This window comes from Microtus oregoni, unplaced genomic scaffold, assembly GCF_018167655.1.
Source record: "Microtus oregoni isolate MIOR12 unplaced genomic scaffold, Mior012 000013F_ref0000133, whole genome shotgun sequence".
Lineage (NCBI taxonomy): Eukaryota > Metazoa > Chordata > Mammalia > Rodentia > Cricetidae > Microtus > Microtus oregoni.
Genome location: NW_024543072.1, coordinates 1,107,936 through 1,127,284, shown reverse-complemented (window position 1 = coordinate 1,127,284; position 19,349 = coordinate 1,107,936). Strand labels below are relative to the sequence as shown.

Below are 19,349 nucleotides of genomic sequence, written 5' to 3'. Positions count from 1 at the left end.
AAAGCCTGTCCCTCGCATTCACCACTCTGGGGGTCAAAACCAGCGAGCTAGCTCCTAACACTACTTGCCGACAGCTATATTGCGTCCAGATGCCTTTGACCTTTAAGACTTTCCTTTCATCACCACTGAACATCTTTTTAGAGGACTTTCTAAGAGGACCTTGGGAGGCAACAATTACTGGAAGGCAGGAGCTCATTGTCGCACAGCTGCTCTCTGCACAGCCCAATGGGCTCCTTTCTACAGGTTAACCACACTTGGTGATCCTAGGCAAGAAAACTGGTTCTGCTTGCTGCCTTGAAATGCAGGAGTCATGCAAGCTGGGACCTCCTAGAAGGCCAAGTCTGAACCTAAGAGGGAGAACTCCATTAAAGAGGAGCTCCAAAACGAGCTCTTTCAGAGGTTTCCACGAAGACAGGGTCTCCAGGATCACGTGGAAGCAGCTGCCCGGATCTCATGACACTGGGAAATGAAAGTGGAGGTCTGGAGATTACAGGCATTCACGCACACCGCGGAGCCAGCAAGTGGACTATTAGGAAGACAGCCTTTTCCAGCTTTCAGAGATCTGGCCACTCTCTGGGATTTACTAGGTTGGGAACATCATTATGCCGCATGATTTTTGTACAAATCCAGCTTAGTTTTCCATAATCCTCTGGAAGTGCTGGGTGGCGCATGGACCAAATCTTTCTGTCCAGGAGCCAATTTCTCTTAGCAGCTCGGAGCATGTGTGGCCTCGTGGTTATCAAGATTAGCTTGGATATGGCTGCTTTGATGTTTTCAGAGCTGGAAAGGAATACCTAACCTCAGAGTGGCTCTCAGCTGCAGACGGAGAGCACTGACACTCACTGGAAGTGCCAATTACAGGCAATTTTGTGAAATCATGCCTGGAAGGAAGCTACCCCAGTACCGTATGCCTCTGATCCCACCACAAACAGTGTTGCTTTAAACCATCTCCCTAGCCTCTTGATAGAAGCCCTCTCCCAGCCTACAATCCTTCTCACCTGGTACAGAAAGCAAGACAAGATGGATGAATTAGCTATTCTCCTCATTATGCCTAATGTGGGCTTCAACATAGCAGGTGTCAATAGTTGAAACACTGGTGCAATGAAAATTGCAGGATTCTCTGTGAACATGAGCTGTCTGCTCAAAAGGAGACAAAGGCTGGTGTCTTCGCCCCAGAAGGCAGAAATCAAATGTTGATTCTTGTACTTGATCCGTCCACAGGAAAACCATTTATGACACCATTTCACCTTCTCCATCTGATGAGCCCGTTGCTGGTTGGCTATCTATACTTGGGAATCTTTTCAGGATTGATGATTGCTGGCACTCTTCTGAATCTCACCGCTCTGGACAAAGCTCCTCTCTCCTTTACATCTTGTGGAGATGATTTTAAAACCCTCAGATGAGCAAGGAAAGCAGAGCCCAAAAGCACAACGTGCAAGGCACACAAGAGATGGTGAGAAGATGAAGCTGCCAGTGATGAGAAAAAGGAAGAAGCATGAGGCCTCTCCTGTCAAGAAGTCTTGCTATTGGCCCACCATCCCTTTGCTCTGTGGCTATCCCTCTCCATCTTCTGGGATTTATCTCCCAAGTACTTCAGAGCTCTAGGGAGTTGGCTTCCACCAAGTCAGGTGCGCAAGGACTTTTGTAATTCTCCCCTGCCCACAGCAATAAAGTACAGTGCCTTTATGTTGAGCTCAACTACTGCAGAATCTCACCAAGAATAGAACTGAATGTCATGTTTCTTTAATGTGTCACTTAAAGGCATTTCAGAAAGGAGCCAGGGAGATAGTTCAGCTGGGAGAGTGTTTGCCACACAAGCACAAGGGCCTGAGTTTGATTTTCAGAATATGCAAATACACACACACACACACACACACACACACACACACACACACACACACGGGGCAGGAGAGGTGGGGGAGACAGAGTGTGAGCATGAGGCCTGGTGGCTCAAGTTTATAATTAATCCCAGCATTAGGGAGATAGATACAGGTGTACTTCTGAGGCTTGCTGGCCAGCTAACCTAGCCTAACGAACAATTTCCAGGCCAATGAAGAGATTTTGTTTCAGAAAGCAAGTTGGATGGCACCTGAGGAATGACATCAAGGTTGACCTCTGGCCTCTGCTTGAACACAAACACCCACAATTCATGCAAAATAAATTAAGGGTACCTTCAGTTTGGCGTTGTCAGGGACTACGAGCTGAAGCATGGATATATTTCTATGTGGGCGTAAATATGTGAGGTACTAAAGGCTTGAAATAAATGATAGGTGGGTCAGGATTTTGTCCACTGTGTTGTTGATGGCTTTATTACACAGTTTGGTAGAGGGACCTCCTTGGACAATGAATCATTTGCCCGGTATGGAAAATTTACTTTCAAAGTGGGTCTGACTTGCAACATTGAGGGGAAATAATGGTCATAATCTCAGTGCTGTCAGTATCTAGATAGAGGACAAGGGATGGGTTAACTCACCTTTCCAAGTGTTACTAGACACGTCACTTTTTCAATATTTTTATATCATGTGCACTGGTATTTTGCCTGTGTGTACATCTGTGTGAGGGGTCAGATACCTCTGAAACTAGAGCTGTAGACAATTGCGAGCTACCATGTGGGTGTTGGCAGTCAAACCCGGGTCCTCTATGTGGGTGCTGGCAGTCAAACCCGGGTCCTCTATGTGGGTGCTGGCAGTCAAACCCGGGTCCTCTATGTGGGTGCTGGCAGTCAAACCCGGGTCCTCTGGAAGGGCAGACCGTGCTCTTAGTCTCTGAGTCATCTCTTCAACCTGACACTTGTCATTCTTTAGCACATGATTGTCACCGCCCTTCGAAACCTCCTGTAAACTCTAAAGGACAGCTCGGCTTTGCATCTATGGACCCCAGTTTGCTAGCGTGACAAAAGGAAGCAACTTCTCCTCACCCAACCCAATTGAACTGTGATTGCAGGAAAAAAAGGATGTCGAGGAGTTGACTTTGCGGCTGGTAGAACTCCCTGCCGCTCCCGCTAACCACTAACAACGCCTAGGGAAATGTGCTAATAAGCACAGCTATGTGCATCAGGCATGAGTGCATCCTCCGGGGGATGTGAAAAAAAATGCTAAGAGGGTGACATCCATACCACAGGACAGGTGGAGAGGCCAGGCAAGGGGCTTCCCAAGAGGGGAACAGTCTTGAAATGATACTATCACTATATCCCAGAAGGCGGGAAGCACAGGAGATACCAAGTTGCCAGGAAGTCATCATCAAGAGCTTCCACTGTTTCCTAGCACCAATGGGAAAGGTGCTGGGACCTCTTCATCCCAACCCTGACACGCAGAACTCGATCCTTCAGATCAGAAACACCAGTCCACAGCACACACAGCTAGCATTCCTAACATGCCTCTCGCCTTCTTGGATGACTGGAAGACTCAAGCCCTGAGAGGTTCCTGGGTTTCTCTTCATGCCACAGGGTTAGTGGTAACAGCTCTGGACTGTCAAGGAGGAAGCCTACCTAGTTCTAATTTCAGTGACTTTATCCATTCACTGTGTGACCAGGGGTAATTAACTATCCTGGGCCATTTCTTTTGCTAATTATAAAGTGGGGGCCAAGCACTGTTAACCATATAAGGACACTATGGGACGAATAACTACGTCACAGTGTTGGGGCACTCAGAGTTAAGGAGTTCTTTATAAGCAAGTAGTGATTACAGCAAAAGCCACTACAAATTGGCCTTGGGGACCAAGGCTACACCTTAGGTATATGATTTTCTTTTTCCTTATTTTCTTTTTCTTTCCTTTCTTCTTTCTTTCTTTCTTTCTCTCTCTTTCTTTCTTTCTTTCTTTCTCCTTCCTTCCTTTTCTTTTCTTTCTTTCTTCTTTCTTTCTCTCTCTCTTTTCTCTTTCTTTCTTTCCCTCCCTCCCTCCCTCCCTCCCTCCCTCCCTTCCTTCCTTTTTTTCTTTCTTTTGACAGGGTTTGCCCTGTCTGTCCCGGAACTAGACCAGACTGGCCTCAAACTCAGAGATCAACCCGCTTCTGCCTCTGCCTCCTGAGTGCTGGGATTAAAGGCGTGTGCAGCAATCTGCTGTCTAGCTTCCAGTGAGAACCCAACAGCTGCAAACAAACAGCTGCAAGTTAAACCTCAAGATGAGAAGCACATGGGTCATTCATGTGAATTACTAGAGAAAGATCCAGAGGTACAGAATAATCGTATTGGAAGCTAGGGGTAGGATTCCTTAAAGAGGAAGACCGAGATGTCTGGCCAGTATTCTCCATCAGCAGCAGAGACAACCCATTTTCTATAGCAAGGATGACACTGCATTAGAGGCCCATTATGAGAATTTGTCACCAGCACACAGAGAGACACGGTGTGGAACAGTGGTAACTAAATCTTAGGCACAGCAAGCAAGACACTTACTCAAGACTTTTCTATGCTGTGATCAATCCGAGAACTCGGGAGAGCATTGGGTCTCCTGACTTCCCACCAATGTGTCTCTTAATGGTCCACAACCATCCTTGCAAGATACATTTCCTTAGAGTCTACAGTTCTTTCTCTTAAATATGCCTATGATTTGCCCATTAAAACTCCTTCCCAAGCTGTTATCTCCAGAAACCAGAAGGGCTTTGTAATAAAGTTAAACACTTATTTGGAGGCCAACCAGGATGGCGCGCAAAACCTCCCAGACACATTCTCCACCCCTCCCAAACTGGGTTTCCTTTGCTGAACAACTCCTTGCTCTTTCCTGGCTTGGAAACGGGTCCTCCTGTCTAGAGTTTAACAGCAACAGCGCTCATAGTCCAGGCGGTCTGGAAATAATTCTCCTAGTTGCATGGCTGCAGGCCAGCACAGGGCCCGAGAACCAACCCCACGAAGAGCTACAGACTCAGTAGATAAGGGCAAAAGGGACACAGAAAGCAGGAGAATGAGAAGTAGCTCTGAGAGCTAGGAGGTGTGAAAGAAACCGGGGTGACCCGAAGCAGAGAATGTGTCCTTGGTCAATAGGAACTCGATTCGGTACCTAATTCTAAGACCCAGGTTCTAGGTGGAGGCCATTCTCACACACTGGTTTGGTAGCAGGACACCCCAACCTGCTGTGCCACCAGACTAGATCCCCCAAAAGGATCCAGGATCTCCTTCACCTATGCTTTTTTGCTCAAAATTCTTTTGTTCTGTGTGTCTTCTTGGTTCTAGCCACTGTCCTTCTAGGAGAACCTGGCAAATCACTCAGACTGAGTTTCCACTTACTAATCTAAGAAAATGAGAATAAAAAGCATTTATTTTACCTTCCTCAATACGCATTATAAAGATAAAATGAGATAAACAATGTAAGCAGTCGGTAAATGACTACGTTATCTATAACTCAAATCTCTAAGTTGTACACAGTCTATGTACAAGATTGCAATCACTGCATAGGTAAGAACTCAGCAGAAGGAAGGGCGGTTCACTCTTGGGTGGCACACGAGAGAACACTGCAGACAGTCCAGTAGCTATCCATCACTGAGTCTCTCACTCTCCTGGTCCCTAAACCTGTCCATCCCCAGTGACTAGGGCTTATTCTCTCTCCTTCTTCCTACTCAAGTTCCCTTAAGTTCTAACACACTGCCTAACATGGCCTTACTCACATCTCCTGCCCTTTCAACTGTCATATAGATGGTAAGCCTGGCAATTCATCCACCTTCTCATCTCAGTAAGAAGTTACTGCTCCTTTCCTACCGCTACATGCCTTTCTGGTTCTAGAACTTTCTGGTCCATTCTATGACATATTTCAAAAGGGCCTGAGAGCTGAAGATGGAGCTCAATGAAAGAACAGTTGGGAAAGATCCTAAACTTCATCCGCAGTATAGCTGATCAATCAACCAATCAAACAAACAAACAATACACAAAAGGCCTAAAAATAGTGTGTCTAAGGGCACAGATCTTAGAGGGCATGGTAAGTTAGCAGTGTGTTCCTCCTTCATAGGAAACAAGACATCTATCTGATATGAGTTATGATGATTTGATTTGGCAACTTTTTGACTATTTGATGGCGTAAAAGCTACATATACATATGGATGGATGGATGTATAGTAGAAATTATACTTCAAAATTTGAGTTTTTCCCCCTAGACTAACGGTGTTCAGTAGGAAATACTTGTGGCACTGGACAGTGGCAGCCAGCCACAGCTTCCAGAAATGGCCAGTCCACAGATACTGCGCTGTTGAGCAATAATGGATGCTACATTGGATATATTAAATACATTTTCAGTTTATAATATTTTCAACTTAAGATGGACTAATCATGACATAACCTCCCTCATGTCAAGAAACACATGTATTAGTGAATTTTGACCTTGTCAGGTTTTACTTGTAGTGTCCATTTGATCATGATAAAGGATCCACGAGTCTATGAGTGACATTTTAAGGCACAGGAGGAAATGTGCAGGCAGTGAACTGGAGTCTTATGAGAAGCCAGACTTGATGGTTTCTCTCTGAGAATAGAACTGTAAGGCCTTAGAAACTGCTGGGGTGCTTTCTAAAAACACACACTGCATGGAAAAATCATGGCTATGTAGCAAAATGAGTTTTTGAAATGCTAAACTAAATAAGTTAAGGGGCTTCCTTAACATCAGGGTCTCTCAGAAAATTAAATACAGTAGTTATAACATAGAACACTTTGGGTGATAAATGTTAAAAAATACATTTATTTTTGGAAAATGCTGGTTTTAAGGCATCAGAGAAAGTGGGAAGGGAACAAGGTGGGGTAACTGGAATGAATGTAATTGAAACACAGTATGCACATGTATGAAAATGTCATAAATCTCATTATTATGTATAATTGTATAATTACGATGTGCTAATAAAACATTTTTTTAGAAGAAAATGCTAATTTTGTCTATCCTCAATGTATCTTTAAAGAAGCTGAGACTCAGTGGGGTGGCAATTGACTTAAATCATTATGGACTACAGTAGGAGGGTGAAGTTAATTCTAGGTTTTCTACTCCCCAGGCAGGCATTCCAAATCCTAGTTTTGTATGTCAGGCCCTAGAGGAATGACAGAGAGAAAGGGCACCTCTATGGAAGTGTAAAATTTACATTTACCCAGTGTCAAGGTTGTCATATTAAAATAATTTCCCATGACAACCGATATCATAACCTAAGCTAAATTAGATTCCCCATGTCATGATTTACTAATACAGCTGGACTACTGAGTTACACGCAAGACTGGGGTTTAGGGTCACCTTAGTTAATGCTTCTTTCCTGCAAGCTAAGGTCAGTATCTCTGCTGGTTCTGCCTATCTAGTCCTCTCTCAAAAAATGTATCAAACAGTGGACCCCTCTCTATTGCTATATGTAACTAAGTACAAAGTTCAGATGATGCTACAATCAAAGAGGGTTTCATCGTATTGGAGCAATGACAGGTGACTAACGTGGTATTACCAGTTCTGATATTAAAACATCCACCTTCAAATCTCAATCAGGGAGACAAATTGATGACAGAGACAAGCTGGGCCCATCAGACAAAACTAGCAGACCACTCATGACAGCCCCCTTACCTTCTTTTTGGACTTAAAGACATTACACCTGAAGATATTGCTGGCCCCATCTCGTGCGATATAGCTGAAGATTTTCAAGTCTTGGGAATCATGGGAGACATAGAAGATCCTATGGAAAGAACAACAGGAAAACACACTGAATGTGGCATTCAGTCCAGGGTGTCCACAGGAAGCCTCTGATCACGAAGAGGCGGAAGGCGGAACTCACTGATGCCAAGTCATCAAAGAAAACCCTTTTCCTGTGGGATCCAAAAGCTGCTACGCAGGAGGCTCTACAAACATGGCTGCTCCTGTAAGGGACTTCCAGATTTGGAAGAGCAGGCATGGTAGGGTGTGGAAACCACATTCATATTGATTACATCCCGAGATGGCCAACCTCTGTTGGAAGGGGGAAAAATAGTTCCCATCTTTGCCTGAGCAATAAATCTATATTAAACCCAGGGAAACGTACACAAGTTTTCTGAGACCTGCTCACCTTTATCCCCCAAAAAAGAAGCCATGTTGAGAAATCTAAGACATTTGCATTATTACAGGTCTCCTGGTGACAGGGACTTCATTTCCCACCCCACTCTACACGGGCCAGGTTTCTAACTATTCCTCACGGGTCTTGGAAAGCATGGGCAGCCAGGTGCCATGGCGGCAGCAGGGCGCTGAGTGCTCCTGAGCTCACAAGACTTCTGTGCAGATATCAATACACAAGTAAGATGTGCTACGGTGAAAAATCCGGCAGTGGAAGCGGCAGAGTACGACGGAGGCCGCTGTTTTAGAAAAGATGGCCAAACAACGCACATGGATTCAGAGACCTAGACAACACATGCAAGGCAATCGCGGAGACTGCCAGGAAAAGGCACTTCAGGAAGAGGGAACAGAGGTTACAAGCCAGCCCTACACAGCGCAGAAGGTGCTAGAGGGATATGAAAAACGACCAGTGTGATTCAAGCAAGATCACAGAACTCAAGGTCAGAACACAGAGGAAGTTCAGAGCGTGTATTCTAAGTTGAAGATGAGAGACCACTGGGGGCTCTTGAGCTGACGACTAACTTTTTCATGCTTACACCCAAAAGTTCCCTCTGGCTGCTGGCTTGGGGCTTCAGGAAGGTAGGGACAAAAGTGGAGGCAGAAGTAAAAGGAGGGAAGATTATAAACGACGTCCTGGAGGCTGCGTAACACGGGCTGGTCCAGGGTTCCATCGGAGCATAAGGTGGAACAGTGGAGGCCAGTGGGTCAGCTCTGGGTGGCTGGGGTACAGCTCTTAATGAAGTCCACTGGGGCCTCAAGTTCTTCACAAATCTTTTTTTCCTTTCTCAATAATAACATTGACAACATTGGTAACATTGATAGGTAAGTTTCTTCCTTTCTATGTATCTATCTATGTATCTATCATCTATCTATCTACTATCTATCTATACTTATATCTATCTTTTCCCCCCTTTTTTCGAGACAGGGCTTCTCTGTAGCTTTGGAGCCTGTTCTGGAACTAGCTCTTGTAGACCAGGCTGGCCTTGAACTCACAGAGATCCAACTGCTTCTGCCTCCCAAGTTCTGGGATTAAAGGTGTGTGTTACCACCGCTGGGCGATCTCTATCTATCTTGAGTCAGGGTCTTGTTATGTAGCCCTAAAACTCCTATATAGCCTAGACTGGTCTCAACTCAAGGCTATATCTTCCTGCCTTCGCCTCCTGGGTGCCAGAATTAAAGGTGTATATAGATGGATGCTGCCACTCCTGACAAAAGGCCCATTTAAAAAAAAATAGTGTTAAGGATATGGGCGAAAGGATGGAACTTAGTGTCTATAACTTTATAAGTTTGTTATTTACTGAGCTAGAAGTAATGGAACCATTTAGAAGCTGAAATGTGTTGTCTACAAAGTAGGGCTGATCATAGAAATACCTTGTGTGGTTATCAAGAAGATGAATGTTTAATAACATACCATTTCACTTCTCTTTACCAATTTTGCTGCTAAGTAGTTTAGAAACTGGGACTACTCTTAGAAACTGGTAAACACTAAAAAGAAAAGTGGCCTGAGACTAAGAACACTGCAAAGGACCCTGGGAAGAGAACCACATCTCTTCTGCTAAATTCTTTTTGAGGTATTTTGGTGTGTCTCATCTTCAAATAGACACCATGGCTTCCTAGAGAACTAATCTGAGTTTGCAGGGTGCACAGGATCCCCCTCAGCCTTCTAAATATGTCAAATTATTAATATATTAATAGATATTAATAGCAGAGAAGCAATCAAGCCAACAGTTGGGTCACCGTTTCTACTAACTGAGCTCTAGGTTCATGAAGCAATCCCCTAGACATCCTCCCTCCTGGAGACTCAAGTTTCTCAGCCTTACCTGTCTTCAACCTACAGTCACCATTAGCCCCTCCCTGCCCTTCTCTTCTGCATGGCCTCAATGAGCACAATATCCACTCAAGACCGAAATATAGGGACCGGCCTTGAGTCCTTCCCTCTTCTGTTGCCAGTACCCGTTCCCCATGATCAGGTTCTCAGCACTTCTTCCCAGAGTGTCCCTCATTTGGTTTTCTCATCTCCACAGTCTGCTTTTGTTCGGTTGCAATGCATTCCCCAGGATGCGTCTCTCTGTTTCCTACCTCACTGCCAACTCATTCTTTACAGCGCTAGCACTGATATTTTAAAAAACAGGCTACACTCCACTATTTTTATCCTAAAACCATCTAAAGGCTTCCTACTGTCTGCAGGATAAAGCCCAGCCCCTCTACCTTAGAGTATCTGCCCTGTTTCCATCTCATTCCAGAGCCCTGACCTACCCTGGTCTGCAGAGCCAGCTACACACATCCTCTTGAGTTTGCAATCCCTGGGGACACCCTGCAGATCCTTTAAGACTTGGATCAGAGAAACCTTCTTTCTCCCTCAGCAGTTTGAGCTGCTTAACCCCCTGGGGCTCACTTGTGTCACAGCGTGCATCACACTATGACATTTGCACGGGAGCTCTTTGAAGAAACGAGGACTCCTCTTGGCATTCTCAGGGCCAGTACAGTGACTGGCATGTGGGAGACAGGCATTGCTGCCGTATTAAAGGAGAATCTTTAATGTAATCCGCCCAGCTACTCATTTTCCCCACAGGAAGTCAGGACCAGTTAGTTCAGACGCATCACACATAAAATTCCTTTGATCAAGTTTTTAATTTATTATGTAATGCCCTTAAGGACTGAGAGTTGGATTTAAAACTGACAGAGCAGAGATGAATGCAAAGTATCAAGCCAACAAGACACAGAGATACGGAAAGTATGCAGGGGCAGCGGCGGGCTAAGGTTAATGTAACCTTAATAGACAAAAGCTCCTTTTCAGACCATCTGGTTAACACCTCTGCATGGAAGCTGTCACTCTTTCTGGACTGTAGCTCTCTGGAGACCACTCTGCTTGCTGCATCTAAGTTCAGACATGCCAGGTGTTGTTATAAAAAGTAAGCAATCTCTATGCAGCCAAAAATAATTATTTGGTGAATAGAGACAACATTCTACCAGCAGGACCAAGAGTAGGACTCTTTCCCATGGGGCCTCATTCCTTAGCAAATGACTAAATCCAAAAATTAAAGGCTCAGCTCTAGACTTCTAGATACAGAAATACATACCGAGAACCTTCATTACTTGGTTTTCTGAAAAACTGTGGAAAGGGGGTGGGGTGGGTAGTCAAAACTGGGAGGGAGGAGGACCATATTTCAGGGATTTCCCTCCTCCCTCCTTCTCCCTCTTTCTTTGTCTTTATTCTTAAGATGAGGGTGGTTCTGAACCTGCTTCCAGAAGTGTCCTGGTCAGTCCTCTCACCCCTCACCATAATCATCAAGGGTATAGGGCACTAATGCAGATCAGTAAAGTAGTGATGGTCCTAAGGGTTTGAAAGGCTTTGCTTCCTCTTCAAGTTCAAAGATCTCTTGCTTTCATTTCATAATATGCACAGAATTATAATTTCCCCTTATTTAATAAAACATAACAATGAACCTGTACAGATTCTTACAGCCATATACTTTCCACAAAGAGTGAGAACTTCACAATCTCTTACATAAACTATACTTGGCACTTATCATTATGTTGGAGTTCAGGTGGATAAAGCCATAAAGATCCATAAGACTGTCCAGTAATACCTCTCCCCTGCTTCCTGGACTAGTAATTTACAGGTAAAATTGTGTTTCTGTTGAGGATGGTGGTCATAGAATAAAAATAGAATTTCAGATTAAAACACACACACAAACACACACACACACACACACACACACACACACACACACACCCAACAACCATGAAGACCTCAGGCTTGGAACCCAACATCTCAGTCAGTCAGGGTTTGTCAGTGATAGGCAATTTGTTTCCCGAGAGAGCATCCATTCCCTTTTGGGAAGGTTCTAATTACTTGGAAGCATTCCCTTATGTTGATTGGAAATCCACCCACGGGAATTCAGTGAAGGAAAATGGGTACGAGGACTGGCCTGAGGGTGGGACAGACCTGGATTTCAACAGAGGCTCTGCAGGGATGCTGGACTTAGCCACACCTCCTCCCTGCTCTGCTCCTTGTTCTCTAGTTGTACAAGGGGCGTGGTCATACTGCTGACCCTCATTTACAGGGCAGGGGGTTGACTTAGAGCGAGTGGTTGACAAATGGCAACTTTCCAGACTAGGTCCACCTTCTGTCTCTACTCTGACACCTTAAATAAACCTATTGACAATGATTCAATGTTTGTATCCAACTACTACGTTTGCATTTATTTTGTTAGTTCCCTCTTAGAGACAAATATTTTCTCTTCCTTCAGGAGTTTAATTAACCCATCTCCAGATCTCTTTTTGTTCCAGCAGATTGGCACAGTGGAAAGAATATGAGCTTTGGGATAAGAAAGAACCAGTTCAAGTCATAGGTTTGCTACGTCTTAGCTGTTCGGCTTAAGCAAGGCAGTTAAATGATGTGACCTTTTGTTCCTGCATCTAAAACAGCGCAGAAATGACTTCTATCTGATACCATCTTACACGTTAACATATGTACACAGCATTCAATCTGATGCCTAACACACAATGAGCTGCTTGCTGAGTAAACAGGAGTATCACTTCCCTTTTTAACCTTTTATAACCATGTAAAAACTTGCCATTGACTCCTTTGAAACAAATGCACTTCCACAAAGCAATCTGGAAAGACAGACAATACCTTTTGATGAATATTTTCTATGCCTGGGAGCTGAATTTTCATCAGAGATGTGTTTTCTTCTTTAGTTACAGTGTCTCACTGCTGGCTCGCATTGTGGTCAACTCACAGCTTCAAAGGCTGTTTGCACATTGGCTCTGAGGCAGATTTCCTGCACACACCTGGGTACCCAGCTTCTGGGACTGGCTTCTAATGGTCACTCTGTCCTTTTCCAAGCACTCACCGACCATCTGCTCAACTGTCCTCTAGATTCTGTCTATGGGTAATGATGAATCCACTCTTCTCCAGTTCCTGGACCTAGATGTCCCTTCTTTAAAAGGCTGGATGTCTCCTTATATTCTAATATACACACTTCACAATGTTACAAAGACAACCAAATGGTATTTTGGAATCACACGTTTGAGGATCCAAGGGACTGAGGAGGTCTGGGCACACTGAAAAGAGACACATTACTTTTTTGCTTTTATATTTTACATCTTCTGTTGTTCTACATCACATATGTTCTAGTATTTCTAACTTGAAGATCAGTTCTTTATGTGACAGTGGGGTGGGGGCAAAAAAGAGATGATTGGGAGGTGGGGAGACTTTCTGGTGTCTGGGCTTGGACTGAAACATCAGCTTTTGGGGCTGCAAACTCACCGGCTTTTGGAGTGAAAGTTATACTAGCGATTTTCCTGGTTCTCAGGCCTTCAGACTTGGTCTGGAACCAGACATCACCTTTCCCAGGTCTCCAGTTTCCCAAGTACAAATCTTGGAAATTCTCAAGTCTCCAGAATCACGGGTCAGTTCCTTATAATAAATCCATGTGTGTCTGTGTGTGTGCGCGTGCATGCATGCACATGTGTGAACATATACATCTGTATACATACATACTCATTCTGTTGGCTCTGTTTCCTATAGAACCTTGATTAATACAGCCATTGTCTTTGTTAGGGGTTCTATTGCTGTGAAGAGACACCATGACCATGGCAACTCTTATAAAGGAAAACATTTAATTGTGGTGGCTTGTTTAGAGTTCAGAGGTTCAGTTCATTATCATCATGACAGGAAGCACAGCAGCATGCAGGCAGACACGGTGTTGGAGCTGAGCGTCCTGCATCTTGCAAAAGCGAAAGGAAGTGATCTAAGATACTGGGTGATATCTTGAGCATATATGAGACCCAAAGCCCACCTTCACAGTGACATACTTCCTCCAATGATACCACACCTACTCCAACAAGGCCACACCTAATAGTGCTACTCCATTTGGGGGTCATTTTCTTCAAACTACCACAGCCATAATTTTCTGTGTGTTCACATCCTCCCTCCAATGCCTCTCACCTCCACTAAAACTGTCTGCTGGTTTTAGAACTCCATAGCTGCTGCAAAGAATGTGGAAAATCTTAAGCTCCCTGGAAGGTTTCCTACCAGGTCTGTATTTAAGCTCCTCCCCATTCCAGACTCACAGAGAAGTCTCCATCCTCTTCCTAGTCAACCCCTGCCAGGTCTCACCCAGCCATCCCAACCATGACATAAGTACAGAACCTGAGGTCAGAGGTCTGGACCTGTCAAGGGCCTTTGAGTCAACTCTGTTCCTTGTCTCAGACCTCATTTTTAATCTTAATTCTTAATCTTTGAAGTGATAATAGTAAAAACATTGTTTACTATTACAGAGGAGGCCATAATGTCCATGTTAGCCAATGATGAGGAGTGATAGGCCACATTGTACAAATATTTTAAAACTATAGAAATGAGCCCAGAAATATCAAATGAAATACCAAGAAACATACTCACTGCTCGCCCAATATTACTGTCTTTAGAGATAGGATAAGGTAGTTCTGTGGCTTGAACGTGGAGCTACCTTAGTCTGTTTTTCATTAATACAATGAAATACCCATGGCAATATATTCTAAAACAAAAACGAGTTTGTTTATACAACTCACAGCTTAGAGGCTGTAAGTCTAAACCACATAGCATATGATCTGGTGAGGGTCCCCTCTGGTTGTGTGACGATAGCGGAAAGCATATGGACTTCTACACGTCTTCTGGTCTCTTTCCCTCTCCTTATGAAGCATCATCATGTGCTTAGGGGAGTTCTACTCCAATGGTCTAATCGAATCACTTTCTAAGTCACACTTCTAAACATCATTGTCAGTTAAGTTTTCACTCGATACTGTTTTAATACAGTGTTTTAGGGATCAAACCTGGGCATGCGTTTGGGCTAGGGTGGGTCAACAGCAAACCACATTCAGAGCACAGTAGGCCGGAGACCTCTTTCCTTGAAGTTCTGTAAGACATGGGCATTCCTAACTCAGAAAGGCACCCATAGGATGGAGGAGAATGAAAGCCAAGGGAAAAAAGACAAGAGATGAAGTAACTACAGTTGGTAGGGACAGAATCAAGTCATCTTCTTCTTCTTTTTTTTTTTTTTTTTTTTTTTTTTTTTTTTTTTTGGTTTTTCTAGACAGGGTTTCTCTGTGGTTTTGGAGCCTGTCCTGGAACTAGCTCTTGTAGACCAGGCTGGTCTCGAACTCACAGAGATCCGCCTGCCTCTGCCTCCCAAGTGCTGGGATTAAAGGCATGTGCCACCACCGCCCGGCTTCAAGTCATCTTCTTAAGGGAAATTCCCAGGATATGTGAAGTATTGTGAAAGACTGCAAACCAGAAAACAGCCCCACCCCAGTTGGGTGACACTTGACTACAGAGAGCATGATCCTGACCCTGCACCCAGAAACATGATTCCCCAGATAGCTCAAACAAGTTTGGTGACCGACGCCCCAAATGAGGGGCTATCCCCAGAGGACCCTGGGAAGAGTTTGGAACAGATGCCAGGTCAGAGGGAGGCCAGCGTCCTCTCTGCTTTGCAGAAAGAGTACACAGAAAATCTGCATAGGAAGGAGCGCAGCGACCCTCACGCCCACCCTCCGACACTGCCTGAATACTCGCGTGTCCTTTCCCACTCCCACACCGTGTCATGGCATCAGGACTGTTTCACAGCCTTTCCCGGGTTGTCTCTCACTCTCTTTCCTGCACCACATTTATTTTTAGTCCAATCTTTAGAAAACATTGACCCACCTTGTGTTGATTGGTTTTTTTTCTCTTACTGCTGGCTCGATCTGTTTATCCTTCTCCTTCTCCAGGACTTACAGAGCTCATTATCATTTTGGCTGCTTCTCTTCTATTAGCAGGTACTTTGATTTCCATCTTTCACATCCCTCATGCTCAAAACAGAAGTCTGCTTTCCTCAGATTTCATTTTCTCAAGGCTTTTTGGCACGGAGCATGTGTGCGTGTGTGTGTGTTAGAATAACCCCCAGCAATGGTGCCCTTTAAGTCCCTCGTGGAACTTTCACATGACATGTAGGTATTGTGACACACTGTCCAGTATCTGTTTGTCACAATGAGTGGGATGTATGTCATCTGCCACAGTATGCTGTAAAAGGAAGTCTGGGATCTCAGGGCTGGGAGACACTTTGACAGCCAGGCTCATTTCCCAAACTGCAGGCAAAGGAAAGCAAATACAGGAGCTGGTTTATAAGGTCCTCTGCAGGAACAAATTCATAAATGTCTCCATTACTGCTGCAAAACATCTCCTGTGCACCCACAGAAAGGAATAAACACAACTGAGTTTTAAAATCTGCCGAGAGCTAGACAAATGTATGCTTATTTTTTGAGAGTCTAGTTAGGGCACCCTTGTGGTCTATCTCAGCTGTTAATTTATGTTTTAATTTCACAGCTGTTACCAAGTTCTTTCTTATGTCCCACTAAAATCTCCCCTGCTTTGCTTGAATCAACCACAAAGCATCACACAGCCCTTCCTAAATGCCAAGTGCGTGATAAGTTAATTTCTTCTTGTTCTGTACTTGACAGGCAGGAAAGAAAAGTCAGCATCCCTTAAAAACATAGAAAAATCCTTTTCATATACTTCAAGGCTTTCTTTCACTTCTTTCCAACACTCAGAATGTCTTTAAAATAACTTCACCTGCTGTTGGCTGTCAAGATCCAAATCCATTTATAAAACCTGCTAATTCTCTTTCCTCTAAGACAGAGTTAGAGTTTGGATACGAAGCTTCTTCCAACCATTGCTCAGGTGTTGGGGGCCTGGCCCCAAAGCAGGATTCAGAGGGAACTTGATCACAAGAGTTTGAACCTTATTAAGGATTAGCCCGCTCACGGACTCATACTTAGATGACATTGTGGGGAGAGGACAGAAACTAAGAGGTTGAACCTCGCTAAAAGAAGCAAATTCCTGGGAGCATGCCCTGAAAGGGTATCCTGTCCACAGCCCCTTCCTCGGTTTTCTCCTTCTCTCTCTCTCTCTGTTGCCCCTTTCTTTGCTTCCTGATTGCCCTTCTGCCATGATCTTTCTGCTATGCCCCAGTCCTAAGAGCAATGGAGCCCCTGATCTGGAACTGAAAGCTCGGCCATAGATGTTTGCTCCAAGTATTTCATCATAGAGATATAAATAAATAAATAAATAACAAATAATGCGGTCTATCTACTGAGTTTGCTCACATTTGCCTAGGGCAATCCCTGCTTTTTCTGTACTTCTTAGCGTCCTCTCACTTCCTGAAGACCCTTGTTCAAAGACAGAATTTCCAGCCACAACCAGAAAGCAGAGGGAAAGCCAGTAGTGTTACTCTGTTTGGTATATGTTGGGGCCCTTGCATACAAAACTGCGGCCTCCTCTCCTTTCTTCATGGGCAGTGACCGTGGTCATCAAGCATCCCATGGAGAAAGGCATTAGCGACGGATGTTCCTGGTAAAACCATGCACAGAGATGTATACCTTCCATCCTTGGCTCCCCACAGGCACACTGAGATCTCCCTGTTGTAGAGAAGTAGAACAGACAGAAGAGTCACAGCGCAGGCCACAGAGCGGCTCTACCACGTAAAGCTACTGAACATTCTGAGACTTGGTCTTTTTAACTGCAAAATGGGAGAAGAGGCTCATGGGATTACTCGAAGAGTAAGACTGTGTGGTGGAGACTGGGGGTGTTAGCAACCCAGTCCAGGTCATGAAAGCAACTGCATCCCTTGAGAATTCTGAGGAGAATTAACTGGAACTGTGGGGGGAGGACAGGGCAGAGGATAGGGGCATTGCTGAGGACAGAGCAGGTCCCTGGGCACCCTCAGCACCCTAAGGCGATGAGAACTTTCAGAATCTAAAGAGAGAACACCATAACAAATCCACAAAGGTAGTCTGTAGGTGGGGACCACAGTAGGAAGAGCTGGGGAGAACGTCTGAGGGGGACAATGGAAAGCTGTCAATCACAGAAGCAGAAGGGAGCAGTCGTCAGAGTAGATACTGAATGGGAAAGGCAGAGTCATGAGATGCAGTCCATTCTTGGGCAGGGAGCAGAGGGTATTTCAAGGGCCCACAGGAGCTGGGACCAGACGATTGTCAGGACCAATAGCGGTGAGGCCAACTGCATGCCTCAGACCTCACCTCACGAGCTAAGGGCACTGGTGGGGTTCTGAGCAGGGCAATGTGGTAGCTGAGGTCAGCAGGATAAATGGACTGGAGGAGGGTGGCAATGAAAGGCACGCTACAAGAGGGTGTTGTAACACAGTGTATGGGCACACAGGAGAGCCTGGACCTGGGGCTTGCCAGGTGGAAGGCTACACAGATCCTCTATGCCCAGCTGTGAGACATAGTACATATTTTAACTCTTAGGTTTTGCTTTGTTTTGATTTTTCAATCTATAAGCTCTGGGAATGTCATGATAATTTGAGTTTGTCATGTCAGGTGCCAACCACAGGCTAGGGAGAATGGCGTGCCCTGGTAATGTGCAGAATGCAGTCAGCATAGCTAGACTGAGCAGCTTGAGACAAAGCAAGAGATGCTCAAGTCCTAAGGCAAAGGCTGCAGTCACAAGTCTAAGGAGACAGACTTGGGGCATCCCTGACAGGAAGAGGAAAGAATAGCTGACTGGGTGAATGGCGAGGAGATGGGCTTGGAGCATTCCTCACAGTTAGGAGGAAGATAACTCTGACATGGGACACTTGGTAGAAAGGGACGAAGTGGGAAAAGGAGGCTGGGAAGGCAGAGGGTGGTTGGTGATGGACATGTCAAATTTGAGAGGTGGCAGTGACTTATAGCTGGGATTTCTCACATCTCAGGAAGCAGAGGGAGCTAGACCTGAACTAGGGTTGAGCTATACCTTCAAAAGCCTGCTCTTAGCAACACACCTTCTCTAGCTAGGCCCCACCTCCTAAGAGCTCTATAACCTTGCAACACAGAACCAGTAGCCGGGATCAAGCGAAGGACCCAGAGAAGGATCATCACAGCAATGACAGATTCAGAAAGGGTTGAGAAGGACCGAATGGCCACATAAGAGCTCCCACTGGGTATCAATGGAAAGAGACCTAGTGAGACATCACTGGTGGGTGACCTTGGTAAGGTCCATTTTGGTTGAGTAACTTGGAAGGCCCAGTTAGAAGGAGCTGAAAAGCTCAAGGGAGTTTTGGAAAGACAGACAGCAAATGCAATTAGTTAAAGAGCTTAGCCGCAACAGGCCAAGACTGAGGGACTGAGAGTTAACTTTCTTTTATAAGAGTGTGTTAACAGAAAGAAAGGAGGGAGGGAAGGAAAGAAGGAAGGAAGGACGGAAGGAAGGTAGGAAGGAAGGAAGGAAGGAAGGAAAGAAGTAGTGAATGAGTTTAGACAATAGCTCAGCCAGTAAAGTGATTGAACCTGAGTTAAATGCC

The 19,349-nt window shown here is 44.9% G+C and overlaps 1 protein-coding gene across 4 annotated transcripts in view; it reads right to left on the bottom strand.

The window, feature by feature from the left end:
• Positions 1–19,349, bottom strand: part of LOC121454874 (carboxyl-terminal PDZ ligand of neuronal nitric oxide synthase protein-like) — a 286,814-nt gene that overhangs the window by 41,201 nt on the left and 226,264 nt on the right. For all 4 annotated transcript variants that reach the window (XM_041662247.1, XM_041662248.1, XM_041662250.1 and 1 more), the window contains exon 5: positions 7,507–7,615. In XM_041662247.1, the coding sequence (XP_041518181.1) occupies positions 7,507–7,615 (109 nt within the window). The remainder of the gene's footprint in view (positions 1–7,506; positions 7,616–19,349) is intronic.